We start from the raw sequence: 27,617 nt of genomic DNA, 5'->3' as shown, positions 1-27,617 counted from the left end.
CGTCTCAGTTTGCAACAGTGGCCCGGTTAATGCCCTGTCGGTTGGTGCTGGCCTGTAGGAACTCTCTGCGTCTTCGTGAATTCCACTTACCTTTCTTGTCTTGTCCTCTGCCTTGTGTGAGGAACCTCGGGTGCGTGGAGGGGCCCTTGGCCCTGGGTGTGGCCCACGGCAGTCTTTTCCTTCCGATGGCCGGCCGGACTCTTCCCTCCGCTCAGGATGCTGTGTGCATCCCTGTCAACCTCTGCCATTCCTTTCTAGTCAGTGGACTGGGATTTGGTGCTTGTTTTTAAAGAAATGGCCAAACAATTGCTGGGTGGAAACATCTGCCGTTGTAATCAGCACAATCACTGTATGTGGCTCAGTGTATGTCTGGAGTGAGCCGTCGAGTTGGTCTTCCTTCCTTCCTTCCTTCCTTCCTTCCTTCCTTCCTTCCTTCCTTCCAACTTTATTTATTTTTGAGAGAGAGAGAGAGAGAGACAGAGCATGCGTGCAAGCGGGGGAAGGGCCAGAGAGGGAGGGAGACACAGAATCCGAAGCAGGCCCCAGGCTCTGAGCTGTCAGCACAGAGTCTGAGGCGGGGCTCGAACCCATGAACCGCGAGATCATGACCGGAGCCGAAGTCGGACGCTCAACCGACTGAGCCACCCAGGTGGCCCGGATTGGGTTTATTTTAAAACTAATTTGGGAGCACCAGCCTCCTCCCACTTCCCCCTCTTCCCCCCTCTCCTCCCCTCCCCCCACCCAACTAATGCCACTACTGATTGTGTGGCTTGGGGCATGCTATTTCTGCCTTCATGTCCTTTATAAAATGAGAATGATAACAGCCCCCCATTCTTAGGTTGTTTTGAACATAAAATGAGTTCATGTATGCGGGTTCTTGGAAGAGCACCGTGGCTGTGTGGTTTTCTGCTTGCTTGGCTGTTTAAAGGGGAAGGCCGTTCATTGGTCCTCAGCTCTCAAAGTGCCACACAAAGCCTGCAGGCGTTGGCTGTACCCACATTTTCTGGGAGGTAGATAGAATGCCTCCCGTAGTTCAATGTCTTTAAACCCTTTCCTCGAGCAGAGCGTTACTGCTACCTTTGCCTGGACCGTGGCCGTCATGGGATTTCTCTTTTGTGCCCGAGTCAGCGAGCACTTAGGGAGCGCCTCCCTGGAATCGGGTTCTGGGGGGGCAAGGACGGAGTGAACGTGTGGCTGCCGGGGGTGTGTGTGGAGTGTAGGGGTGGAGGTCGGCAGCCTGCGGGGCAGAGGGGGTGTGGACGGGGCTAGAAGGAAGCCGATGTTGGGGGGTGGAGAGGTGTCACGGAAGATGGCATTTGAGGGTAGAAGGGCATCCTCAAGAAGAAGCTTGGTAGACGCAAAAGATGCGGGGACGCCATACTCGTATCACCTGATCACCGACTGTGTGTCAGGTAGGGCGGCAGGCAGGCCCCGGGATTTGCGTTGTTCTCGGGCCCTGTCCCCGCTCCCGGGCAGTGCTGAAGATGTGAGGGGGGGCAGACGAGTGGGGAGCGGCACGGCCCGCGGACTTGGGCTTTCACCCGGAGGGCTCTGGGAAGCCTTCGCCTCCCAGAAGGGATGGTGGTAAGAGGGGCTCGGAGGCCGGGTCGGCGTCAGCTCTCGGAGTAAGTGGCAGAAGGGGGCCCCTCCTTCTCCGGTGAGCCAGGCTGTACCCCGTCACAGGGCTGCAGCTCACGGGTGTCCTTCTCTTCTGCCTCCTCAGCCTTGCCCGAGGGTCTCCAGGACAGGCAGGAGACACCGCTTGTGTCGTGCCTGAAACACGAGGACTTTGAGCTGGCTTTTCTTCTCTTGACCAAGGGTGCGGACCCCCGCGGCATCACCCTCACGGAAGGTGATACCCCTCTGCATGCAGCGCTCCACATCTTTTTAGACATCAGAGGTAGGCCTTTCTTTTTTAAGCAGTCTTCTCCTCGGAGGGGCAGCTGGGCATTAGAACTGATGCCGTGCTTTTTTGTCTTTCCTGTGGGGAAAGCCAGCGCTCTGAAAAAGGCCCATTTCTTGGTCAGGCCCACCTGTTGTCTCCCGGCCCCTCACCCATAGCTTGACGAGAAGGGGCAACCATCACGGTGAATGGTCGGCGCGGGTTGATTCGTCACCTGGCTGTCCGTAGCCGACAAATACTTCCTGGTTATCGACACCGTTTTCAGGGGCCCTGACAAAAATCTTACGTCAGGAGTGCTATGAAGCTATTTTAGGGTTTCTCAACCTTGACCCTATTGACATTGGGACCAGGCGATTCCTTGCTGTGGGGGCCGTCTCGTGCATTGTAGGATGTCTAGCAGTATCCTGGGCCTCTACCCGTTAGATGCCCATCCCGCCTCCCAAAGTGTGACAACCAACGGTGTCTCCAGACGAGGCCAGGTGTCCCTCGGGGAGCAGACCGCCCCTGCTTGTGAACCCCTGGGCTGTCAAGTACTTGAGGGAAGTTTCGTGCTCTGAGATGCCCCTGGCTGGCGTCTCTCCCAATCCCGGGGTCTCCGTGCCCTGGGGAGAGCGACGGAGCACTCACACAGGGTTTGGTTTGTGTCTTTCAGCTGACATCGGTTTTAACTTCCTCAGCCACCTGCTGGATCTCTTCTGGTCCAACCCCGCTGAATTTTGCTACCTCAACCCCAACACCCAGGACAGCAACGGCAACACGCTGATGCACATCCTCTTCCAGAAGGGCATGCTGAAGCGCATGAAGAAGCTAATAGACCTGCTGGTGAAGTTTGACATCAACTTCAACCTGAAGAACAAAGAAGGCAAAGACGTGCGGCACCGGATCAAGAAGAACGATGCCCTGCTCTTGGCCTGGAACAAAGCTCTGGCGGAGTCCAGGCACAGGAGCCGGCAGGACTCTGCCGCCCACCCGGGGAGGCTCCCGAGGCCCGCCGCCCCCGGTCACACGTCTCAGCTCAGGTCCCAGGGGTCATCCAAGTCTCTGTCGTGCAGCATCAACGCCAGGACCCTGCCCAAAGGAGCTGTGGTCCCCGACAGCTGGGAGACTCTCCCGGATGCACAGGCAACGAGGCAGGAGCGGGGGGCCGTCAGGCCCTGCTCTCTGAGAGACCGGCTGGTGCGGGACATCACGGGTTTAATTCAGCGGCTTGAACCGAATCCGTCCCTCCCAGAGGACTGTCCTCAGGGCTCTGAGCCTCGGGAGACAGGAGCTGGTAGGGAGGTAAAGAAGGACGAGCTCCAGCGAGCCCTGGGGGCGCGAGGCTCTGACTCCGGTGGGAACAGCCACACCATCCTCGAGGCAGGGGGTGGAGTTGCTCAGGCGGGCCTCGGGGCCTCGCGGCTCGTTCCCGCTGGCCACAGAGGGAGAGAAGGCGGTGACGATCTGGACAGCTGGAGCACGCAGGAGATCGAGGCCTGCCTCCAGGACTTCGAGAACATGACATGGGAGATCGAGTGCACTTCGGAAATGCTCAAGAAGCTGTCCAGTAAGGTAATGACTAAGGTCATGAAGAAGAAAGTCATCCTAGCCATCCAGCAGCTGGGGAACGGCGAGTGGACCCAAGGCCTCCAGAAGCGGCTGAAACATCTGAAAGGAAGCATCCGGCTCTTCGAGGCCAAGCTGGACAAGGGGGCCCGGATGCTCTGGGAGCTGGCCATCGACTTCTCCCCTCGATGCAGCGAGAACCCGGAGAAGGTCATCGCCACGGAGCGGACCCCGCACTGCCCGGAGAAGTCGGGCCGGGTCTACACAGAAATCATCCGGATCTGGGACATCGTCTTGGACCACTGCAAGCTGTCAGACTCCATCAGGGCCATCTGTAGCGCCTATAACCGGGGCCAGTCCTGCGTCCTGCGGAAGAAGCTGAAGGGCATCCACCAAGGCCAGGTGTCGGCCAACGTGAAGGTCCTCAAGCGCATACCCCGCTGCTACGTGGAAGACACGGAGGCCGAGAAGAGCCGGGGCCACGCGGACCCCGAGTACTTCCCGCCCGCCAGCGCGGTGGAGACCGAGTACAACATCATGAAGTTCCACAGCTTCAGCACCAGCATGGCCTTCAACATCCTCAACGACACGACGGCCACGGTGGAGTACCCCTTCCGGGTGGGCGAACTCGAGCATGCCGTGATCGGCCTCAACCCCAGGCCGCTGGAGCCCATCATCCTCATCGGCCGCAGCGGCACCGGGAAGACAACTTGCTGCCTGTACCGGCTGTGGAAGAATTTCCACGGTTACTGGGAAAAGGCGGGGCAGGCGGGAAGCCCGCTGCTGACCAGACAGATGTGGCTGAAGAGAAGGCTGGAGGTAGACCCCGGAAAGGAGGGTCCGGGGCCGGAGGAAGAGGGAGAGGAGGAGGAGGAAGGGGAGGAGGAGGAGGAGGAGGAGGAGGAGGAGGAAGCGGAGGGCTCCCGGGAGGTGGGAGCCGTGGACGGCACAGACGAGGAGCAGGACCCTGAAGCCCGTGCGGGGGGACCCGGCGGGGAGCCGGGGGGGCCTGGCCGGGGGGCCGAAGCGCGCACCCCGGAGCATCTCCGCCAGCTGGAGCATTTACATCAGATCTTCGTGACCAAGAACCACGTCCTGTGCCGGGAGGTACAGCGGAATTTCATCGAGCTTTCCAAGTCTACCAAGGCCACCGGTCACTACAGACCCCCGGAACCCAACGTCCACAAACTCCAGGACCTGAGGGACGAGAACTTTCCTCTGTTTGTCACTTCCAAGCAGCTGCTCCTCCTGCTGGATGCCTCTCTGCCCAAACCATTTTTTCTGAGAAACGAAGACGGCAGCTTGAAAAGAAGCATCGTGGGATGGTCCACACAGGAGGAGGTGACCATCCCCAATTGGCAGGAGGAGGAGGAGGAGGCCGAGGCGGACGGCGACAATGGTGAGGAGGAGAGGGCGGCGGAAACGCGTCCGTGCGACAGTGACCCCCGGGTGTATGTGACATTTGAGGTGTTCGCCAATGAAATATGGCCCAAAATGATCAAAGGGAAAACCTCCTACAACCCTGCACTGATTTGGAAAGAGATCAAATCTTTTCTGAAGGGGTCCTTTGAGGCCCTCAGCTGCCCGCAGGGGAGACTCACGGAAGAAGCATATAAGAAATTAGGGAGGAAGCGGTGCCCCAATTTCCAGGAAGACCGGAGCGAGATCTACGGTCTCTTCTGCCTGTACCAGCAGATCAGGTCTCAGAAAGGTTATTTCGACGAAGAAGACGTTCTGTACAACCTGTCCCGGAGGCTGTCGAAGGTCAAGGCGCTCCCGTGGTCCATCCACGAGCTCTATGGCGATGAGATTCAGGACTTCACTCAAGCCGAGCTGGCGCTGCTGATGAAATGCATCAATGACCCCAACGCCATGTTCCTCACGGGGGACACGGCCCAGAGCATCATGAAGGGGGTGGCCTTCCGCTTCAGCGACCTGCGCTCTCTGTTCCACTACGCCAGCAAAAGCACCGCGGACAAGCAGTGTGCCGTCCGGAAGCCCAAGAAGATCCACCAGCTGTACCAGAATTACAGGTCCCATTCGGGTATGTCCGGGCTTCGTGCCTGCCTGCAGGGGAGGTGCCAGGGCGCTGGCCTGGCACTGCTGGGCTTTGGTAGCTGAAGTGAGGGGAGTATCTTGGAGTCTGTGAGGAAACGAGCCCGTGAACGAGAGATCCTGTGGTTTCGGCTGCCGCTCATCCTTAGGCTGATGATTCAAGCTGCGGCCGAGTGGAAGGTGCATCCTAGGGACCTTGCCATGACGTGAGAACATTCCAGGGGAGCACTGAAAGTGCTTGAGAACGTCTGCTAAAACACTTGGGAAGCAGGAGCTCGTGCCATATACGGCAATATGCCGATGACCAGTTACTAATCCCCAAAGCGGCACTTCTCTCCAGGAGAAGCCAAAAGAGGGGGCTAGGAGGCAGTGGGAATAGCACACACTCAGGTGCTTTTAACTTGAACCTCAGTTGTGCCCCTTCCTGGCGCCAGGCAGCTGATGCAGAGCACCTGCACTCGATCCTCACAAAAACCCTGCCGGTTAGGCATCCTTCCCATTTTACAGAGAACACCAAGGGGCAGAGGGTTTGAATAACACGACATCCGCGCTGGAGTCCTTCCTTTATGGTTTATAGAATGCTCGCACGTTCACCCCCCTGTGTCCTGCATGTGTCCGTGAACAAGAGAGTATCGTTTTACACGCTTAGAAACTTTATCCGATGGCATCGTGCCAGACATACCTTCCTGCCACTTTGCATTTTTGCTTCCTGCTATGTTTTGAGATTTCTGCATATTGACAATGTGGAGCTCTAGTCCCTGCAGTCGTGACTCCTGTCGGCGTCCTATTTTATGGCTGTACCACGATTTGTTATTCATTTTCCAGTAACGGGCATTAGGCTGGTGGCAGTTTTTCACTGTGATCCCGGAGTGAACCTTCCTGAGCAGATCTCTCTGGATCTGTGTTATAGCCTCTTGTTTGCTCCTCGGGTAGGTGTGAAATGACATCTGGTATGGTTTGAATTTCCATTGTCCTGAGATGTGGCATCCTTTCCTGCGTTCACTGGCTATTCGGTGTTCTGTGAATTGTCTGCTCTCCCGTGCCCGCCTTTTTAATGAGTTGTTTTTCTTACGGATTTGTTCAGAATTTCATTGGTTAGGATCTTAAGTAGTAGCTTTAACAGGTATCTGTTAAAGTCCACATAAGATGTACTAGATTTTGGAGACTTAATAACAGATGCCTGTTATTTCTGAAGTTAATGGGACCATTTCTCATATTTCACCATTTACGTCTGATGTTTCTTGTAGGATTTGATAGATGCTCTTTTTCTAGATGCATCGCAGATTGGCTTTGGTTTGGTGGAAAGAGAAAATACATACGTACCACACATACACATAGACATGCGCATTCACACACACACACACACACACACACACACACACACACACACACTGTGAAATTAGATTAACATTCTGATTTGTTCAGCCAAGGAGTCAGAAAATGATCGCAGGGCAGGTGGCCTCCCAGAGTGCAGGGGACGCCACAGAACTCAGCCCAGCTTCCCGGGCTCCAGAAGACCTCGCAGATGTTGTATTTGAATTGTGGGACCTGGCTGGGCCTGAGCAGTTCAACTTCTTGTTCTTCTGTGGTCTTAGCCCTGAGACTTGGGTTGTGTAGGAAGAGCTGGCACGAAGTAATTTACGCTCTTCGTAGGGAAGAGAGCCCTGACGCTTTTTCGTCCGTCCGGGAGTCGTTTACAGAGCTCCCGGCCTGCCTGGCACTGTGTGCGGACTGGGCGACGCCCTCTTTTCGTCTCCAGGGAGTGGCTCCAATGGCAGGATCTGGCACGAGTAGTTGAATGAGCTCCTCATTCTGGTCGACCCCCTGGTTCGGCGCTGCTGGCCCGGGGCCAACAGCCTCTATGGTTGGCATGGTAGAGCCTGGCAGGGGGAGTTGTTCCTGGGACCGGTTCTGGTTACTCTGGCTAAGTAACCCGTGAGGACAGCGACTGCGTAGACCCCACCTCCCACCTCCTCTCTTGGGATGGAGGGAAGACGCTGCGTATACGTTTCTGGTTATAGAACCAGGAAAAGCCCAGATAAGATTATAGAGACTTTGTGACACACAGAAAATGTTTAAAAAAATTACAGGCTACCTGTAGGGCCGCTCACTGCTAATATTTTGTTTCATTTCCTTTGGATCTTTTATTTTTTTTTATTTTTTAAAAATTTTTTTTTTTCAACGTTTATTTATTTTTGGGACAGAGAGAGACAGACATGAACGGGGGAGGGGCAGAGAGAGAGGGAGACACAGAATCGGAAACAGGCTCCAGGCTCTGAGCCATCAGCCCAGAGCCCGACGCGGGGCTCGAACTCCCGGACCGCGAGATCGTGACCTGGCTGAAGTCGGACGCTTAACCGACTGCGCCACCCAGGCGTCCCATCCTTTGGATCTTTTAAAAATATACATTAGGGGCGCCTGGGTGGCTCAGTCGGTTGGGCGTCCGACTTCAGCTCAGGTCACGATCTCACGGTCAGTGGGTTCGAGCCCCGCGTCAGGCTCTGGGCTGTTGGCTCGGAGCCTGGAGCCTGCTTCCGATTCTGTGTCTCCCTCTCTCTCTGCCCCTCCCCTGTTCATGCTCTGTCTCTCTCTGTCCCCAAAATAAATAAACGTTAAAAAAAAATTTAAAAATATACATGATATGCATTTATCATGCACATGTATGTATTGATTATGTGGTGAATATACACTGTGTTTAGTGAATATTTTCCCTTATGCTGTACTCTTTTTTAAAATTGAGATTCATGTAGTGCAGCATTCACCTGTTCATTTATTTTTTTATTAAATTTTTTTTTTATGTTTACTTATTTTTGAGAGAGAGGAAGAGAGACAGAGTGTGAGAGGGGGAGGGCAGAGAGAGAGGGAGACACAGAATCCGAAGCAGGCTCCAGGCTCTGAGCTGTCAGCACAGCGCCCGACGCGGGGCTCGAACCCACGAACTGTGAGATCACGCCCTGAGCCGGAGCCACATGCTTAACCGACTGAGCCACCCAGGTGCTCCCACATTCACTTGTTAAAAATATGGAAGTTAGTCGTTTTAATATATACACAAGGTTGTACAACCGTCACCAACATCTAATTCCAGAACATTGTCACTCATCACCCCAGAAAGAAAGCCTGTACCATTAGCAGTGACTCCCCGTTCCCCTCACCCTCCCTCCTCTGGAAACCACTAATCTACTTTCTATCTCTGCATTTGCCCGTTCTGGACATTTCATGTCATAGGAATCGTCCAGTATGTGGCCTTGGCTACGTGATTAGCATAGCGTTTTCCAGGGTCCTCCAACACGGAGGACCGTGACAGTGACAGTCTGGATGTGCCAGACTGTCATTCCTTTTTACGGTGGAACCGTCTTTTATTCTTCGGGTGTGCTCGCTTAAGTTTCTCTAGAAGGCATTGAAGTGGGTTCCCTTTTATCACTGCAGTGAACACTTCCCTGCCCTTTTCTGATGCTCCCATGAGTATGGATCTCTGGCCTTTGCTAGCTCTTAAGGGGGAGGGAGCCTCAGTAGCGGCTGATTTGCTTTGACTCAGTAGTTTCCACCTGTGGTCTCACTGTATACATCTAGTAATATTACTATTGGATAGTGAAAGTTCTCCTTACTATTTGGTGATGATAGCAATTGGGACACGTATGCCCATTTCGTGGCGTTTTACCAAGGACGTAGTATTCTATCTGGTGTTAGGCAAAGGACACGTGGCCCCTGTGAACAGCGGAGAGACCAAGATGATCTGTGTTCAATTCAGCTTCAAATCCTGTCACTTGGAGGGGTTTGCTAACTTCTTGGACCTGGGAGTCTCTGCTCATAAAGGTGGGATTGTCTGGTCTATCTCACTGGGCAGTCCTGAGGATTAAAGGAGATAATTTTATGAAGGTGTTTGTTGTGCCGTAGTGTTCAGCCAGCTGACCGGCTAAGATAAGACAGGACAAGACAGGACAAGACATGACAGGAGCTTAGTGAGAAACGGGTCCCAGGGAGAAAGCTCTTCGCAGAACCCTCTCTCCAGCTTAGTCCTATCTCGTCTGGGTATAAATGTGGTGGAAAGGTGATGGAGGCCTTGGCTGCTTCCCCCAGCTAACATCCAGCACTGCAGTTACCGTGGCAACATTTCCAGTGCTCCAAGCTCCAAGGGTCAGAATCATTGTTGTCTCCTCACCATCTATACCAGCCCCTTATATTAGCATCCTAACAACACTGACTGTTCAAATTACATTTCTGCCTCGACATTTCTTTATGAGGTGTTTTTCTCTAATATGAATGTAGGTCGAGGATGAGATCCCACAACACCTTAGCAACGCGTCTCTGCCTTCATCCCCTGTCCCCAGAGTGATTCCGCACGGGGCCAAAGTGGTAACCTAATGGGAACCCGAAATTGGCTTGCGATGATCCATACTCTCAGGGCCAATGCTGCTTCTCAGGACAAAACCACACACACACACACACACACACACACACACACACGCACAAAAACACAAAAAAACCCAGTCATGTTGTTGTGTTGTTCGTTATGTGACATGTGTTTTCTCTTCTATGTCAGGAATCCTTAATCTGGCATCTGGAGTGGTGGATTTACTTCAGTTCTATTTCCCAGAATCTTTTGATCGCCTCCCCAGGGACTCTGGCCTCTTTGATGGGCCCAAACCAACTGTCCTGGAGTCTTGCAGTGTAAGCGACTTGGCAATTTTGCTCCGAGGGAACAAAAGGAAAACCCAGCCCATTGAATTTGGAGCCCACCAGGTGAGCTTCTGGGGAATGCGTGTCGTGAAATAAAAAGGAGTGTGCAGTTGAGAAAAGGTTCGGGAGGCCGAATTACTCCACAGTGTAGAATTCAGTAGCCCCCCTTCCTGAATGGGTGAGTGTCAGAGATGGGCGAGTGAACGGTTATAAATATTTCAGCTAGCCTGGTTGACCAATCCCTTGGCGGCCACTTCTCGTTTAAAGACGTTACTTGCCTCCCACAGAAATAGAGTGAGCTTTTACCAGATTTCTCTTTGTAGAATTTGATGGTTTTTTCCTTTCCTACCTTCTTCTTCTCCTCCCCTCCCTCCCCAGGTAATCCTTGTAGCTAATGAAGTGGCAAAGGAGAAAATTCCAGAAGAGCTGGGGTTAGCACTTGTGCTCACCGTTTATGAAGCCAAAGGCTTGGAATTTGACGATGTGCTCCTTTACAACTTTTTTACTGATTCTGAGGTATGTCATAGTGAACTCTGTTCACGCTGTGCATGCGTATGTATGAGCTGGGCTTCCGCCCTGGGAGACGCAACTTGGAGCTGAGTAGAAGTGAGTCTGTCACAGGTACTGGTTTCCGTTTTAGAGCGTCATCCATTTGGTGGGGGGGGGGGGGGTGGGCTTGGTGTGTTTGGATACGGGTTTTGTCCATGGCTGCGGGTGGTTTTCTAGTGTGTCGTCGGCTGGTTCGCCCTGCCCTACTCTCTTGTATTCATCTTCTTCTGAGTGCCTGGTACCCAAGCGCCAGCTTCCAGTTTTCACTAGCTCTGTCATCCTTGACTCCCAAGGGTGCTCCAGTTGGAGTGAGCTCTAAGGAGAGGCTTACAAAGGAAGGCAAGGTTAGCAGTGTCCACCCTATGAGGACAGAACTGGGCAAGTTCAGTTCATAGAAAGAGAAAACTCCGGGAAGACAAATGAGGCTTGGTTCCTGCCCACTGCATCAGGTAATGTGGGGGATGAGGACAGCTGCCCCGCCTGGGAGCTCCCTTCTGGCATGGCTTCACCACTGCTTGCGGCCCGTGTAGACGATGGCGGTGAAAGAGTCCCTGGGTTGACCCCCAGTGACCTCCGTGCCAGCCCGCTGCTTTGACTTGGCTCCCGAGTCCTTGGGAGGGTCTTTCTTCCCAAGCTCAGTACACTGTGGGTAGAGTCACCAACTCGAGCCGCTGGTCTCTCTTCACCACTCTCTTTTGATGGGGGCTCAGGCTGGATGCCGACTGTGCTGTGGGGTCCCCTCTGGGGACGTAGCTGGCTGTGTCCTTGTCCCTGGCGCAGACTTCCCACTACACACGTGCATGCTTGAAGGGGCTGTTTTTCGTACTTGATTTAGGAGCACTGTTAGCCTTGACACCTTAAAATCTGTCCCGGAACTGACCGTTCACATGGGGTCCTTAGTGTTTTCTTTCCGGTCTTTTAAAAAATATGATTGCCTTGATGGTACCTAGGACTAACATTGCTATGGGTACTTTACGGCTTATGAAGTACTTTTTGAAGGCCTTGTTTCCCGTTATCCTCCTCTAACCCTCTGAGGTTGTGTGTATTTTCATCACCCTCATTCTACAGGTAGAGCTGAGGGTTCTGGGAAAATAGTCATGATGTAGGTGCCAGAGCCCGGAGACCAACTCAGATGCTTTCAGTTCTGAGTCTCGAGATCTTTCCTCTGTACTCCTTTCCTTTTAAAGCCCCGCATGCAAATGGGCTTCCAGAATCTTCCACGATGAGTATGACATTGCCAGACCTTAAGTGCATTCTTTTTCTATTGACTTTTGCTAAGGCAATCAGATGCACTCTCATTGACCCTGGAACCATTTTTAATCTCTGAGGACTAACTCTTTTCTTCTCATAATACGTCCATTGGTCATGGTTGGACCGAGGCTCTGCTGAAAGAGGAAGGGGTAAGACTTTGTTGTTCCTGTCCTTTATTAAGTGCCGGCTGTATGCTTGTGCCAGTAAGAAGCCCGAGGAGCTGCGGGCTTACGGATCTGTAACTTGTGGTCGGTTCTACTTGTGAGAGAAAAATCCAGTTATCCTGTCTCACCTTGATCCTGGAAATGACAAAGGCAAAGACATCTTGGCCCTGTGCTCCCACCAGTGGCTCCGTTTGTCGCATGAAATGAAAATAATCCCAAATGGAATCTTTTGGCAACCGCCACTTCATCCTGTGCGTGCGATAAGATTTCTAAAAAGGCTTCTGATGGGGTGCTTCTCCGTTCCCGGGGGATGTAACCATGCCTTCCCCGGCACAGAGCACACCCCCTGTTACCACGGACAGACTCAAGCCCAACAAACGTCCCATTTCTAAATGAGAGGAAGTGCTTTAATTAAAGCGGAGGAAAGACAGGGATCACTTCAGTCTTCAGTCGCCTGTAGTCTGGGGTTTCCTTCGGGGTGACTGGCTGAAGGCCTGTTGCAGAGCAATGGCGTTTTGATACGGGCGACCGTGGAGGGTCCCCCTCTCCCTCCCTGGCCTCTTCTTCTACCCCCAGTTTGTGTTTCTGGCAGACACCCTCTTTGAGCATGTGTGTGTGGGGGGGTGGGGAGTTCTTGTTGCCCTCGTTTGCGAGTCTTCGGTCTGGAGCATTGGTTGTGACCTGTTCAACTGTAGGTGCCACGGCCATCTTCTGAGACGGGAAAGGGACCAAGAATGGTTACACCAAACCCTTCTCTTCTAGGATCTGGCCTCAGCTGGGGGGAGCAGCAGTCGTTCTCCCAGTCACCCCCACACCGTCCTCCTGTGGGGACTTGGAAGGGTGCCTGCCGTTTACTCTGCCCCCGAGGGGACCCCTTTCCTTCACACTGGCCTGTGAAGAGGACGGGGGGGACTTTGGAAACCACAGCTTTTATGGGTTAATCACTTAGACAACAGGCCCACCTTTGGCCTTCCCGATTCTCAATCCCAGTAGAAGGAGCTGGAAGAGTTAAATCCTGCTTCTTTGATGCTCAGAGGTGCTGGAGGCCTGGATTCTTGCCACAAAGACACGTGCTCACTCCTCAAAGGCCCCGTCTTGAAAGTAAAGTGTGTTTTATTCCTGGAGGCAGGTTAGTCACGTGCCCGATGAGTGGCTTTGCTCCTCATTCAGCGGTTTTAAAATACGCTGGTGCTTCACAAGCCCTTCTAAGGTCAGCCGGTCTGCTCCTCGCGCTGTCCCCCAGGAGAGCCTCGCAAATGTCAGAACACTTGTGTCTTTTGCCTGCCTTCGTTGGCACACAATTCAGCGACCGTGAGCGGCTCTGTAAGGCCCATAGTCATAAGTACGTCCGGAAGGCTTTTTTTTTTTTTTTTAACTTCCAACCACTCAAATGATTACATGGTTCACATCTTGTTCAGAGCGTGGTGATTCATCTCGCGATTGGTTAGTAGCGTGACCATTTTTACGTAGTAGGCAGCGTATAAAGCATTTACCCTAATACTTCTATAGCGTAAGTCCTGGAGTGACTTGAGGGACGTCATGAACCGTATTCTGCTTCATGTTTTCATCGTTCTTGAGAAGGTAGCACCATGTTATTGATTGATTGATTGATTGATTGATTGATTGTCATTCAAAGGATGAATTTTTATTTTATTATTATTATTATTTTTTTTTAAATATGAAATTTATTGTCAAATTGGTTTCCATACAACACCCAGTGCTTCTCCCAACAGGTGCCCTCCTCCGTGCCCCTCACCTACCCTACCCTCCCTCCCACCCCCCATCCACCCTCAGTTTATTCTCAGTTTTTCAGAGTCTCTTATGATTTGCCTCCTTCCCTCTCTAACTTTTTTTTTTCCTTCCCCTCCCCCCTGGTCTTCTGTTAAGTTTCTCAGGAGCCACATAAGAGTGAAAACATGTGTTATCTGTCTTTCTCTGTATGACTTATTTCACTTAGCACAACGCTCTCCAGTTCCATCCACGTTGGGTAGCACCATTTTATAAATGGAAAAGGTAAAGGCTAGGGACAGTTAACTAGCCACTTTCCCAAGACGCAGTAAAGTCTGAAATCTGAAATTTCATGGGAATTCTGCCCTCTAAGTCCGGCATGTATTCTGGGCACTTTAGCTTCGCCACGGTCTGCCAGCCGTGAAGGCCAAATCCAGCCTACTGTCTACTTTTGTACCGCCTGTGGCCTAACAGTGGTTTTTACATTTTTAAATGGTTAGAAAGAAAATCCAAGGAAAATAATATGACATGACACATGGAAATCACATTCAATTCAGTTTTAGTGTTGGAAAACAATGTTTTATTGGAACACACCATGCCCATACATCTACAGAATTGACTCTGGCTGGTTTTGCATCATAAAGGCAGAGTTGAGTAGTGGTGACAGAGGCCACATGGCCCGCAAAACCTAAAATATTTATCACCTGACCGTTTAGAGAAAAAACTTGCCAACTTCTGGTCTACGTAGTCACTTTGTGGTATGAGTTTGGATAAAGGGACGCGTGGCTAAAACATCAACTCCTTGTCAAGCATCGTATTATTAGACACTTGACATTGATGATCTCCTTTTATTTCCCCCCAAACTTGGGTAGTTCTATCACCCCCATTTTTCAGAGCAGGAGTAGGAGACTAGCGGAAACAAATAAACAATTTGTCTGAGGTCACATAGCCGAGAAGAGAAAGAACTGAGATATAAATATGTTCTTTCTGACATCATTCTACTGTGTCCACAGTTCCTGAATGTTGTTCCATCTTTGCTTGGATAGTTTAGTTAGAAATGTTGTCATAGATGTCTTAACAGCTGACACTAAGTGGCATCTCTAACACGTTGTGAAAAGGGGTGAAGGACACTGGATTCCTCCCTCCATACTGCTTGCTGAAATTAGTGACACAAGAAACTTCCTGGGTGCTTAGCATTCCTTCTGGAAGTGGGCACGTGTGCCTGGCTTCTCAGCTGTCTTGGCCAAGTGTCCGGGGGAGTTTTCATGGTGGCTTCCCCGTTCCCTGCCTGTGCAACCTGAGGTCCCCTCAACTGAGGCCATAGGATGGCCGCCTCCTTACAGCTGGGGCTGAGGGCCCCAGGCCAGGAAAAGGGGGCTTAATTCACCATGAAGCTGTGTGTACAGTTCAAAAGCATATTCTCTTGGTCTCTAATTTGTCCTTGTTGTTCAGGCTTACAAGGAATGGAAGATCATTTCCTCATTTACACCTTCATCATCTGACTCCAGACAGGAAAACCGGCCACTGATTGAAGTGCCCCTGGAGAAACCCAGCTCCTCTCAGGGTCGGTCTGTTGTGATGAATCCAGAAATGTACAAGGTGATTTTCTGCCATTTGTCCACACGCTGGTTTGGTGGGGAGGCAGTAAACAAGGTTTGGATGAGAAGACGAGGTTGAAAACAGAGTCTGGTACTCGACTGGTTTTTTTGTACGTCAGCAATGGCGAGTGGAGGATGGGAGTGGGCATGGCAGGGATCTCAGTGTTGGCAAACTCTTTTCTCAGCAGAGAGTGGGGCTTGATGGGTGGGGCACTGTCTTGAACGTGGAAGGGGGAGGCTTGTTCTTTCTATCCATCTCTGGAACTCAGCTCTCTTTGGAAATTTTGATGTTGCCGACAGGGAACTCAGACGTGAAATGCAGGGCAATAGTTAATAGAGACTTGTATACCAGCCTTAACTGTTGTTGGGGAGGAAAAATTTTCTCTACATTTCAGGATTCTTCTATCTTCTAGTTGGTCTAAAAATTAAAACGACACGAGACAGATTAACAGAAGACAACAAAACTTAATTATGTATGTACAGCAAATCGACATAGACCTGAGATTCCAAAAACAAACAAAATAAGGTGTATATGTCACCCTGAACCAGGGAGAAGGGGGTAGGGCTTTAGGGCTTCAAAGGGAAAGAAAGTAATTCACAAGAAGATGAAAAAGATAAACGTTTGGTAAGCAAATGTTTGCTGGGTCATCCAGAAACAATGGGACACAGAAGGGAATTTACACAGTTTGCTATCATTGTTCCTGTTTACCACCCCTAGTTCATATTATAATGTACTTGTCTGTGGTGATGGGCCCCTTCCTGGAGCAGGTCCTCTGTCTACATTCTTTTAGGCAGTCAGGGAGAAGGTCAAAGTTTCTTCCTGAGCCTTTCGTTTCTTAAAAATAATTGGCCCAGGGTGCCTGGATGGCTCAGTCATTAAGCATCTGACTTCAGCTCAGGTCATGATCTCACAGTTTGTGAGTTCGAGTCCAATGTCGGGTGAGCATGAGCCCTGCTTTGGGTGAGTCCTGCTTCTCTCTCTTTCTTTCCCTCCCTCTCTCTCTGCCTCTCGCTCACTATGCCCTCTCTCTTTGTCTCTCTCTCAAAAAGAATAATAATAATCCACATGCCAAAGAGATGGTAATCCACATTTTGGGGTGGCAGATTTTGCACACGTATACTGTTAAGGGACCTGGCTTCCCCTTCCCTACACCCCAGCTACCTCACTGAGAAAGAGGCTAAACCTGAACAGTTCTGCAGAGTTTTTGACTGGGGGAGGTTGATGGGGCCTCAAGAGAGTAAGGGCAACATCACAGAAAATTGAACCAGCAAAACCAAAAATTTTTTGGAGAAACTCATGCCCTAGTTTAACGTCTCATACAAAGTGCAAAACAAACAAACAGAGTAGCAGTCATCAGGCACTGCAGAATTAGAAGTTAGATCACTGCCAAGCTATGCAAACCTCTCGGTAGCTACAAATCGGCTCTTGTCTTGAAATGTGCATTATTTAATTAAGTAGGCCTTCTCCATGCTCAAATCATAATACCCTTATATCTGTAGCCCTCAAGCGTGACATAGGTCATGAGTAATTTTGTACTAATGATAGTGGTCATAGACGTGTATGAGTGGCTTAATTTTTAAAAGTAAGTTACAGTAATTGTGTAAGATGTAACCATTGGGAAAACTTGAATGAAAGGTGCATGGGACTTCTCTACACTGTCTTTGGAACTTCCTATGCACCTGTAAATATTTCAAAATATAAAATTACGTTAGATCCAAGGGCAGTCCCGTGCTAGTGTTGTGCTCCCTTGTTAGAGCTCTGCTTACCTGTGCTGTGCCCACAGTTGAGTTCCTCGTGTCCCGCCCATGCCTGGGCTATACTTACGTTGGCTTTTTGTGTTTCACCCGCATGAGTAAGCCCATCGAAGTGTATTGCGTTGAAGGTTTAAACAAGAGGCTGTCTGTCTTTGTCCTCGATTTAGCTCCTCAACGGAGAGCTGAAGCAACTATATACTGCTATCACACGGGCCCGGGTCAACCTCTGGATCTTTGATGAAAACCCAGAGAAGCGGGCTCCTGCTTTCAAATATTTCATGAGAAGAAATTTTGTCCAGGTTGTGAAGACAGATGAAAATAAAGGTGAGATCTCCTTAAACTATTCTGGCTGTTGGATACAAAACCGGTTACCCCTGACTTCTTCTTACGATACCTATGAAACCTATACAGGGTATAGGTTTTTGAGAGCGTGCTTTCTTTCCTTTGCACATTCTTCTGAGAAATGAGCGTTCATATTTACCGCTAAGGTATGTGGGGAAGTGTGGTTGTAATGGGATGGGGGGAGGTTAACTCCTTCAGGGAAGATCTTTTATTGGTCCTTTGAAAGTGAAGGTCATGGAGGGCACCTGGCTGGCTCAGTCAGTAGAGCATCTGACTCTTGATCTCAGGGTCGTGAGTTCAAGCCCCATGTTGGGTGTGGAGCCTACTTAAAAAAAAGCAAAAGTGAGGGTCATGGGCGAGGGTGAGAAGAAATAGGCTTTGTTGGGGGAACACAAATTGCTATGGTCTTTGGACAGCTGATTGGCGATATCCATCAAAATCAAGAATGTGCAGCTTTAAAAGTGACTCAGCAATTCTTGTTCTAGGAGACTATTCTAGAACATTCTTGTATAAAACCTCAAAAATTTATGCACAAGAGTGTTCATCACAGCACCATTTGTAATTATCAGAATCTAAAACAACCTAAGTGTCAAGTGTCCACCAACGAGGAACTGTTTATGGCGGCTCCTCTGGTCCTGTGACACGTGAGTGTGGGTTGTTGAGTAGATATGGATACCTTTTGCTTTTTCCCTTCTGTGCTGTTTGCAGTGTTGAGAAAGCCAAACCAATATTGTGTGTTGTTGTGATAACTTACAGAGACTAGCTAATTAAAAACCGGAATGGAGGTCTCCTGGTAGGAGAACTAACAGAGAAACAATCAGCCCTTCATAAAGGAGAAAATTGCTGTCTTTCTTGTGGGTTAGCTGTTGAGTTGGCTCCTCTAGGCCACAGTTAATTTCTCCAAGGATGGGGGGAGGCGCAGGGCTCGGCCACGGTGCAGAGGTCTGCTGATTTCCTGAGCATTTTCCAGCCAGTTTTATGGAGACTATTTCTGGTTACAGCCAATGGCTCAGCTGGGGACCAGGGTGAGACGTTCTATTCCTGGGCCCCGGCGGTTAGGTGTAACAGGGGAAGTTGAAGTCTTGGAGTTAAAAAACCCTAGCTTCTCATTAGAACTTTCTACCTATGCGGCCACGTGACCTTGTTCAGGCACACTGTCTCACCCCAGGTTTTCACTTCTTCAACGAAAAGGGAGCGAGTGGGCTGGCCTCCCATGGTTGTTCTTGGCCTTTCCTGCAGCGCAAACTCCTTTTGGTCTCAAAATAGATTCTGGCACCTGTTATGAGAGACCATCAGGAGAGGCAATTTTCCTTAATTTAAACATTCAGAGTGAAACCAGATCACAATTTATTTTCCGTCCTGGTGCATGAAGAATACAAGAAAAGGGCAGTCTTTGCTGTGTTGTAAGTTGCACATGGGAAAGTCTGTGAGAACATCTGTTCCCACCGTGCAGGGGAGCTTGGGCTGAGCGCAGTGACTGTGTTTTTTGGGTTTCTTCATCATGGGCCGGCAGAGTTCGTTGCCCTGTGCCGAGCTACTGTGGAGCTCTGCTGTGAGGGTAAAATGTCCCCCGGGTGCTGACAGCACTCGGGGAGTCAGGACAAGACGCTGCGAAGTTGTCTTTGCACTCGCTGCTGCAGGGCATGGCAGAGGGCTGGCGGGAAGGATTTTGCACCTTTTAAACGAAGCTGGCAGGTCCGCCTTGCTGCCCCCCCGTTGATATCCACGGGCCCGGGGATCCCGGACCCCTCTAGCCCAGATTGGCCTCTCAGCCTGGTGCTGGTATTCAGTCTTTCATGTCCTTCTTGCAGCTGTGGCTCAGAACCAGCAGAGAGGGTTGCCCACTGCTGGTGATGCTCCGGGGCTGCAGGAGGGGTGTGATCTAGTCTCCAGCAGGCTAATGTGACGACAGAAAGGCCCGACAGCAGGTGGCTGCGATAGTCTGCGTCCACCAGTGGGCATGCGACACGCTGCTTACCATGAGGGCAAAGTCTGGGCATTTGAAAACACCTTTTGTAAAGCACTCTTACCTTGTTCCTTGCTGAAGCCCCTGTGTGGGAGTTTGCTAAGAGCTACATGGCTCCTCTTTTAAGGAGGAATAGACTTCGCTTTAAAAAAAGACTTTTTTTTTTAATGTTCACTTATTTTTGAGAGAGAGAGAGAGAGAGAAACAGAGTGAGAGCAGGGGAGGGGCAGAGAGAGAGGGAGACACAGAATCCGGAACAGGCTCCAGGCTCCGAGCTGTCAGCACGGAGCCTGACACAGGGCTCGAACTCACGAACCACGCAATCATGACCTGAGCTGAATTTGGATGCTTAACCGACTGAGCCACCAGGCGCCCCAGAATTTGCTGTCTTCCAATCTATAGCCATAGGGGAGGAAGGTAGACTGAAGTTCAAAAACTGAACAACATCCTTTCTCACCCCTACTTCCCCCTTCCAAAACCCGCAACAACCTGGCTTGGTAAGCTAACATCAATCTTTTTTTTTTTTTTTTTTTTAATGTTTATTTATTTAGAGAGAGAGAGGGAGCACGAGAGGGGGAGGGGCAGAGAGAGAAAGAGAATCCCAGGCAGACTCTGTGGTGTCAGCGTAGAGCCCAATGAGGGGCTCGATCCTATGAACCGCAAGATCATGACCTGAGCTGAAATCAAGAGTTGGATGCTTGGGGCGCCTGGGTGGCACAGTCGGTTAAGCGTCCGACTTCAGCCAGGTCACGATCTCGCGGTCCGGGAGTTCGAGCCCCGCGTCGGGCTCTGGGCTGATGGCTCGGAGCCTGGAGCCTGTTTCCGATTCTGTGTCTCCCTCTCTCTCTGCCCCTCCCCCGTTCATGCTCTGTCTCTCTCTGTCCCAAAAATAAATAAACGTTGAAAAAAAAAATTAAAAAAAAAAAAAAAGAGTTGGATGCTTAACCGATTGAGCCTCCCACGTGCCCCTAAGCTATGTATTAAAACGAATACTAGAAAGACAGCACAGGTGTATTTGTCTGCCAGGGCTGCCGTAATAAAATACCACAAACCTGATCGTCTACGTTCTGGAATGGTACAGTATTGGTCTCCAGCACTGGACGTGAGAAGTCCAAGACCACAGTGTCAGCACCTTGATCAGACCTCTTCTGAGGCCTCTCTCCTTGGCTTGTCGATGGTTTTCCCTCCGTGTGAGCCCCTCTTTCTCTGTGTTAATCTCCCTTCTAATAAGGACGTAGATCGGATTAGGGTCCACCCTAACAGCCTCCTTTTAACTTACTAACTTCTTGCAAGGCCCTGCCTCCGAGTATAATCGCATTCGGAGGCCCTGGGGGTTAGGGCTGCAACATATACATTTTTGGGGTGAGGGAGGGGGGCACACCTCAGCCCATAAGAGCACATTTAAGGGAACGAATGCCCAGAGAAGCAAACCCACTTTTCTTTTTCATTTCAGACTTTGATGACAGCATGTTTGTTAAGACCTCGACACCTGAGGAATGGATCGCGCAGGGAGAATATTATGCTAAACACCAGTGCTGGAAGGTAAGTGCTGGACCGGGAGCCCGGGGGTGACGTCTTTGTGACCGGGGACCTCATCGGGCCTCACAGGCAGGTTTCCCGCCATCCAGCTTATCGCCAGGCTAGGGCAAAGGTTATGGCTGTGGTGCTACTTCTTCCGAGACATCAGGTCGCCCCGCGATGAAGTGAGCTTCCTGTCCTGCTCCTTCCCCAGTGCAAGGGTGACATCCCTTCCCTGTGGCCAAGTGCCAGCATGTACCGATAGGAAGAGGGAGTGTCGTGGCTTCTGCCCCACCCACAGACCCTTCTGTTAACTTTCTTTTCCTCCTGGGCTCTTCGTCTCCACTTTTTTTGCTGTCACCCCACCGCGTTTTAAAATAGTAGCAGATCGGGGCGCCTGGGTGGCGCGGTCGGTTAAGCGTCCGACTTCGGCCAGGTCACGATCTCGCGGTCCGTGAGTTCGAGCCCCGCGTCGGGCTCTGGGCTGATGGCTCGGAGCCTGGAGCCTGTTTCCGATTCTGTGTCTCCCTCTCTCTCTGCCCCTCCCCCGTTCATGCTCTGTCCCTGTCTGTCCCAAAAATAAATAAACGTTGGAAAAAAAAATTAAAAAAAAAAAAAAATGGTAGCAGATTGGGGGCGCCTGGCGGCTCAGTCGGTGGAGCGGCCGATCTTGATTTCAGCGCCGGTCATGATCTCATGAGCCAGTGAGATGGTGAACCACGCTGACGGGGCAGAGCCTGCTTGGGTTTCTCTCTCTGCGCCCCTCCCCGTGTCTCTTTCTCCCAAAGGAAATAGTAAATAAACGTTAAAGGAAGTAAAACAGTAACAGGTTGGTCACTTGTCTCTCAAACTGATCCGGCACAGACCTGACTGCCAGTCTGGGGCTAGTGAGAATGGGTTAAGCTTTATCACCAGACTGAGTTGACCAATTCTGGGCCACGAGCCGCGTTGCCAAGCGTGAGCAGCCTTCCTCCGGGCAATGTCATCGCTGCCGGTCCTTTTGAAATACTGAAGCCAGCGTGAGAAGCCCCATCCCTCTCCCACGGGCAGCATCCCTACACCTCACACGGTCTCAGGTGAGGCCCCAGGGCCCGTGTGTTTCCCGTGATGCGGCGGTAACGATGTCTCCACCTACAAGGCACAGACACCTTCGGCCCAACAAGCTCATCTTGGGCCCCATCTCATTCCGTGTCTTCCCTGTGTCATCTGCAGCTTGTCAGGTGACATGATGACTGCAGCAGGTGGCTAAGCAACCCATCCTCCCCAGCAGCAACCCAAGCAGGGCTGAGGGCAGGCACTTTTCTTCTCAGGGGTCTCTTTCTTTATCAGGAAGTCCCCCGTGGACTTCTTCTGACATCTCACTGCTCGGTGCTAGGTCACGTGCCCACGCCTGGTGCAAGGGAGTCTGGGAGGGCAGTCCCATCCTGCGGTCTCAGCCCTTCACGGAAGGCAGGCTCTGCCGTGACGCACGGGAGGGAGCGGGGAGTGCTGTGGGCAGCTAACCCGCAGCTGAGGTGGGCTGTAGCTCCTGTAAGTCTCAGCCAGGCCACCCACGTCGGAGCTCAGCAGCCAGTCGGCAAGCAGGTCGGCTTCTGGGGGTTAGTTGGCATTTGGCTCGGATGATGGGGGTGAATGGGGACACGGGCCCCTCATCCTCCAGCAGATGAGCCTGGGCCGAGCAGCTTTCAGAGTTGAGAGGGAGGCAAACCATAAGAGACCCTTAAATACAGAGAACAAACTGAGGGTGGATGTGGGGGGGGCGGGGAAGAGGGGAAATGGGTGATGGGCATTGAGGAGGGCACCTGTGGGGAGGAGCACTGGGTGTTGTGTGTAAGCGATGAATCACGGGAATCTATGTATGTAACGCTGTATGTTAGCCAACTTGACAATAAATTACATTAAAAACAGAACGAAACAAAGAGTAGAGAAGCCCATGAGGCCCCCTGAAGCCTGGCCTTGGAGCTGGCCCTGTGTTACTTGGCTGTGTTGTGTTGGCCAGAGTAGGTCACAGCCCAGATCTGAAGGGAGGAGACGTAGGCAGCAGTCTCGGGAAAAGCTGCAGAATTATACTGTGAAGGGGTGTGGACCGCTACCGGGAGCACTGAAGGACTGTCGCCACCTTGCGATCAGTCCTAAGGGGTGAATATGTAGGATTTAGCTGCTAGAAGTGGACAGAGCTCTGAAACTTTACTCACTGCCCATCTTTGTTATAACTTAGATGCTGTTATAAAACCAAGACTCTCTTTGGGGGGAGCAGCAGAGAGGGAAGAGAGGGGAGATATGGGCAGCAGGTATGGATATGAACTTGGAAAACTAGACGATCTTTCCCTTTACTCCCTTCAGAACAGTGTTGGTGTAACCTATACATGTCGCCCATGCATTTCCAAGTCTTTAGTCCTTTTTAAATTATTATTGTTATTATTAATGTTTATTTTATTTTTGAGAGAGAGAGAAAGAGAGCAAGCAGGAGAGGGGCAGAGAGAGAGGGAGACACAGAATCCGAAACAGGCTCCAGGCTCCGAGCCGTCAGCACAGAGCCCGACGCGGGGCTCGAACTCACGAACCAGGAGATCGTGACCTGAGCCGAAGTCGGAGCTTAACCGACGGAGCCACCCAGGGGCCCCTCCAGTTCTTTAGCCCTTTAAAAAGACCTTTTGAACGTTCGAATCTAAAATCTTTTTATGGGAGCTGGCCCCGATGAGAATGCTATAAAAAGCTTTCTCCTCACCTGATTTTGTTTCGGCTCCGCTAAAGGGCTTCAGGACCCAGGTTGTTTATTGAGTTTTTGGCTGCATGTCAGTGAATGTTCCAGGACCACCATATAAATGGCAACCACTAGAGGTTCATTCACTCGATAAGTTCCTGTTGAGCTACTGGCCAAACATTGCGTTTAGGCTGCAGGGATACGATGGTGAGCAGGACACACACGGAAGGGCGCACGCCTCCTCCTGCTGCAGGTGTCACAGATGAGAGATGAGCTGCCCTTAGAACCAGCTGTTCTGGACAGGTTGGCCAGGAAGGATGCTCCAAGTGGGAGCCTTGAGCTGAGTCCTCTGGGCAGAATGAAGTTAACTGGGCAGAGAAGGAACGGGAGAGCGTTTCAGTTAGAAGGAGCAGCGTGTGCAAAGGCCGGGTGGTTGCCAGGAGGGTGGCACAGGCCATTGGAATGCAAGGAGGCCCATGAGGCTGGCGAGGCTGAAGCAAAGAGCCTGAGGGAACAAGATGTTGTCCCATCTACTTAATCCTTCCCTTGCCCACGCTGAGACATAATCTTTACCTGCTGGACCAAACGTGACTTTTGGCCCTGTAGCCTGTGCGCTGAGACGTGGCGTCAGCACTCCCGTTTTAGAAAAGCAGCTTTCTGCAGGCCGGGATGGGGGTCCAGGCCACTCTCCTGTGATGCTTTTATGCCCACCTTCTACGTGCTCAACACAGAGGCGCATGACCCAGGGATCTGGCCAGTTATCTTTCAGAAGATCCCCGTCTCTATCCCCATTCCTACCCCCCCTTTCTGTGTTCGCGGCTCTTCCACCAATACTCCCAGTTAGCTATTGTGGTTCCGGACTAGAAAAAACCTGTGTGGGTGCCTTTGGGCCAACGCTCCGTGTCTCTGACCTGAGGTTGCTAGTGCATACGACGAGAAGGATGAAGCTTCTCACACGTGGCTTTTGGAAGGTTAAGTGAGGGTGTTACTTACGGCGGCCTGTAAAACTAGGTCCTGAATCCCCTTTCCATGGATTCTGGGCACTTCCAAAAGGAACCTTTGAATGGGAAGGGTTCGCCGGTAATGTTACTGGGCTATGTCCCCTGAGGTCGTTTTCTTTAGCTCATCGGCACGTTCCGGCTCCTCCCCTCAGGCTGGGCCGGGGTGAGACTCACTCCCTTGTCGGTGCACACATGGGCGTGTGCGCGCGTGTGTGCGTTTAACCCTCGTTCCGTACGTCACCTCCAGTGCCTTGTTGGGAATCAAAGCCTTCTGCCCGTTCCAGGTGGCAGCCAAGTGTTACCAAAAAGGAGGTGCGTTTGAGAAGGAGAAGCTGGCCCTGGCCCACAACACCGCCCTGAACATGAAATCCAAGAAAGTCAGCCCCAAGTAAGAGTCCCGGGGGGTCATCTCGGGGCCGCTCTGGTGAGAGCCGCGGGTGAAACCTAGCGGGGGCTCCGTCGCCGGTCCGCGGACACTCTGTTTTGTCTCCTCCTCCAGGGAGAAGCAGGTGGAGTTCTTGGGACTGGCCAAGACCTATCTGGAGTGCAACGAGCCAAAGCTGTCCCTCAAGTGCCTGAGCTGCGCCAAGGAGTTCCAGCTGTCCGCCCAGCTGTGCGAGAGGCTGGGGAAGGTGAGGCCCAGCCTGCGCTGTCGCTGGGAGAACCGGGCCGCCCTGGAGCCCACTCCCTCAGCCCCCGCTTGCGTCAGGGAGGGGCCCCGGGCCTCCAAAGAGGGACGCGGCAGCCCCGAGGACTGCAGGGCAGTCGTTCTCTCCACGCGCCCGAGCGTTTCCACGGCTCCAAAGATGTGTGTGCGTGTCCACGTCTGTGTGAAGGTTTGCGATCCGGCGTTAATCACAGAGGGGCCGAGGGTTCAAATCAAAGGGCCGATGGGCTTTGGCATAGTCCTGCCTTCCTGTCCTCCCTGTCCAGGCCGGAGTCTGCCTGCGGCGATGGCCCGGCACGACATGGCGGTTTTCCCGTGTTCTCGGTCACTGCTCTAGTTGCCAACCAATCTGGCGGGCCGCTAGCCACAGGTGGCTATTTAATTTATAATTCAAGTTAACTAAAATGTCAAAAAATAAGAAATTCAGTTCCTCGGTCTCACTAGCCACGTTTCAAGCGCGCATTGCTACGAGAACACTTCCATCATCGCGGAAAGCTCTGTTGGGCAGAGCTAATGGTCTAGAGCATAGCTACTCACTGCGTGGTCAGCAGGCTGGCGGGCGGGCCACGCAATTTCACGTGTCTGCACCAAGATTAACACCGAAGGTGAACGTGACCAGTGAGAGGGCAGTGTTAGAGCAGTTCGGCACTGCCGTGACATCCAAGTGGTGATGATTGTTTTGGCGATTCCTTTTTCTCCTCGAGACAGAATTGGCGTGGAAAACTGTATCAGTTGTAGATGCACGACGTCATGATTCGATACATGTGCGTGCTGCGAGGCGATGCCCCCAGTAGGTTGAGTTAACATCCATCACCGTACAAAGAGTGTTTTCCCTCGCAATGAAACCTTTTAAGATCTGTTCTCGTAGCAGCTTTCAAGGGTGCGGTACGGCGTTATCTGTACTCACACGGTTCACGTTCAGTGTATCCCTTGTGAGGGATGGGAGGTGTAGAGCGAGGTGGTTCGAGAAGCTTTGCTCTAGAATGCCCAGCTCGGGCTGCGGTATTCCCCCATGTAAAAGGCTTTCCAGCAGGAAAGTGGGTTTCCACGCCTCTCGTCTCCCCGTGAAACCTAGTAGCTCCTGGATGTGCAGAGCATCCCGGGCATTGGGTGGGGCGGGAGCGGCACTTGCTGGGGACTTTGAAGTGTGACCCCCAAGTCAGTGTAAAGAACATGAGGCCCTCATGGTGCTGCCTGCCCGGCCCCACATTGATTAGGGTGTGGGAGATGGGGATGGGATAGGGATTCCCTTCTGGGTGAGAGTTTGGGTCCTAAGATTCCGGGAACTGGCATAGCTTCTAACCTGTCCACGTTCCTTAGCTACCAAATCCTCAATGCCCTGTGTCGCCACCTTGGACCTACTCGCTGACAACTACAGGGAACCAGCCTCAGCCTTTGCTTCCCGTTTTTGCCCAGCGGTGCCCGCCTTGACTGAGTCGGAGACCTCTTCCTTATGGACTCACTTTGCCCACCGCCCCACCCCCACCCCCAGCCTGGAGAGCTCTTCCTCTGAGAGTAGGGGGCTCAGGGGCCAGGAGGCCATAAGTACAGCCTGTGCTCCCTCCTCCGGGACTTCGGCACCTTCAGAGTGTGGAGGCCACCCTGCTCCCCTTCCGCGGGTTTGGCCACCGGTGGCAGCCTCGTCTGCTTCCTCTCCCCAGTACATTCCAGCAGCTCCAAGCCCCAGCCAGGGAAGGGTCTGGTCCCAGCCCCCTCCCTGGAAGGGTGTGCAGCCCTCAGCCAGCCTCAGACCTCACGTGGTCATCCTGCTACACTAACCGGCACGATTCACGTTGACCAGCTGGGCAGCAGCCTTCGTCAGTATCCTTAGACCAAATTGCCCCCCTGTTCCCAGCCCCTAAATGTGTGTCGCCCCTGCCAAGAAGTGTTTTTGAGGGGACCCTGGGGATGCAAGACCGTTTTGCAGGGATTCCTCTGCCTCATCCGTTTCTTGCCTCTTTCCTGAGAGCGACATGGGCTCCCTCGGAAACCTCTCAACGCCCCTGCTCTGGACGGCGGGTGGGAGCCCTCCGCTCAGGGAGCAGAGCTGGTGGAGGAGGGAGCTGCTGCGTAGAACCAGCCCTCTGCTCTCTCTCCGGTTGGGCACACGCTTGGCACCCGGCAGGGCCTGCCTTCACACTGGGGGGTTTTCCTTTAGAGTAATCAGCACTGTCAGGGGAAGAAAGAGGTGGGG

General features: G+C 52.0%; 1 protein-coding gene across 2 annotated transcripts in view; it reads left to right on the top strand.

The window, feature by feature from the left end:
- TRANK1 (tetratricopeptide repeat and ankyrin repeat containing 1) overlaps positions 1-27,617 on the top strand; it is a 79,680-nt gene that overhangs the window by 39,841 nt on the left and 12,222 nt on the right. For both annotated transcript variants that reach the window (XM_047099187.1, XM_047099186.1), the window contains 9 exons: positions 1,724-1,900; positions 2,556-5,492; positions 10,044-10,243; positions 10,559-10,696; positions 15,325-15,471; positions 17,393-17,549; positions 20,987-21,075; positions 25,041-25,144; positions 25,256-25,388. In XM_047099187.1, the coding sequence (XP_046955143.1) occupies positions 1,724-1,900; positions 2,556-5,492; positions 10,044-10,243; positions 10,559-10,696; positions 15,325-15,471; positions 17,393-17,549; positions 20,987-21,075; positions 25,041-25,144; positions 25,256-25,388 (4,082 nt within the window). The remainder of the gene's footprint in view (positions 1-1,723; positions 1,901-2,555; positions 5,493-10,043; positions 10,244-10,558; positions 10,697-15,324; positions 15,472-17,392; positions 17,550-20,986; positions 21,076-25,040; positions 25,145-25,255; positions 25,389-27,617) is intronic.

Source organism: Lynx rufus, unplaced genomic scaffold (assembly GCF_022079265.1).
Source record: "Lynx rufus isolate CCGP_SWC_20201006 ecotype Redwood Valley unplaced genomic scaffold, mLynRuf1.p SCAF_5, whole genome shotgun sequence".
Taxonomy (NCBI): domain Eukaryota; kingdom Metazoa; phylum Chordata; class Mammalia; order Carnivora; family Felidae; genus Lynx; species Lynx rufus.
Note: the sequence above shows the minus strand (reverse complement) of the source record. Positions and strands in the feature narration are given on the sequence as shown.